At 66.6% G+C, this 299-nt stretch overlaps 1 protein-coding gene across 1 annotated transcript in view; it reads left to right on the top strand.

Moving 5' to 3' along the window:
• Nucleotides 1-3: 3 nt before the first annotated feature.
• The window catches only part of KIAA2013 (KIAA2013 ortholog), a gene marked incomplete at its 5' end in the record, with an annotated part of 2,251 nt that continues 1,955 nt past the window's right edge, over nucleotides 4-299 (top strand). Inside the window, one exon of the mRNA XM_009084164.1 lies at nucleotides 4-299. This exon is cut by the window's right edge and continues 101 nt beyond it. Coding sequence (XP_009082412.1) covers nucleotides 4-299 — 296 coding nt within the window.

The following is a 299-nucleotide window of genomic DNA, read 5'->3' as shown; positions in this document are numbered from 1 at the left end:
ATCCGCATCGCCAACCCCACCGAGCGCCTCGCTGCCTTCGAGGCTTCGGCCTCGGCCTCCTCGCCCGGGGGGCGTTTCGCTACCAGCCTGGAGAAGGTGGGGGAGAGGCAGTTCTTGCTCTCGTCCGGGCGCCTGGCGCTGCCCGGCAGCTCCAAGGTGGTGCTGGTGGTGGTGGCTGCCAAGAAGCTGGTGAGCCGCGTGCAGGTGGCACCCAAATCGCACTTCGATGAGACTCTGCTCTCCGTGGTCTACACCTCGGAGCCCATCGAGGTGTCCAGGCTGGAGGAGAAGTTCAGCAG

This window comes from Acanthisitta chloris, unplaced genomic scaffold, assembly GCF_000695815.1.
Source record: "Acanthisitta chloris isolate BGI_N310 unplaced genomic scaffold, ASM69581v1 scaffold40141, whole genome shotgun sequence".
NCBI lineage: Eukaryota > Metazoa > Chordata > Aves > Passeriformes > Acanthisittidae > Acanthisitta > Acanthisitta chloris.
Note: the sequence above shows the minus strand (reverse complement) of the source record. Positions and strands in the feature narration are given on the sequence as shown.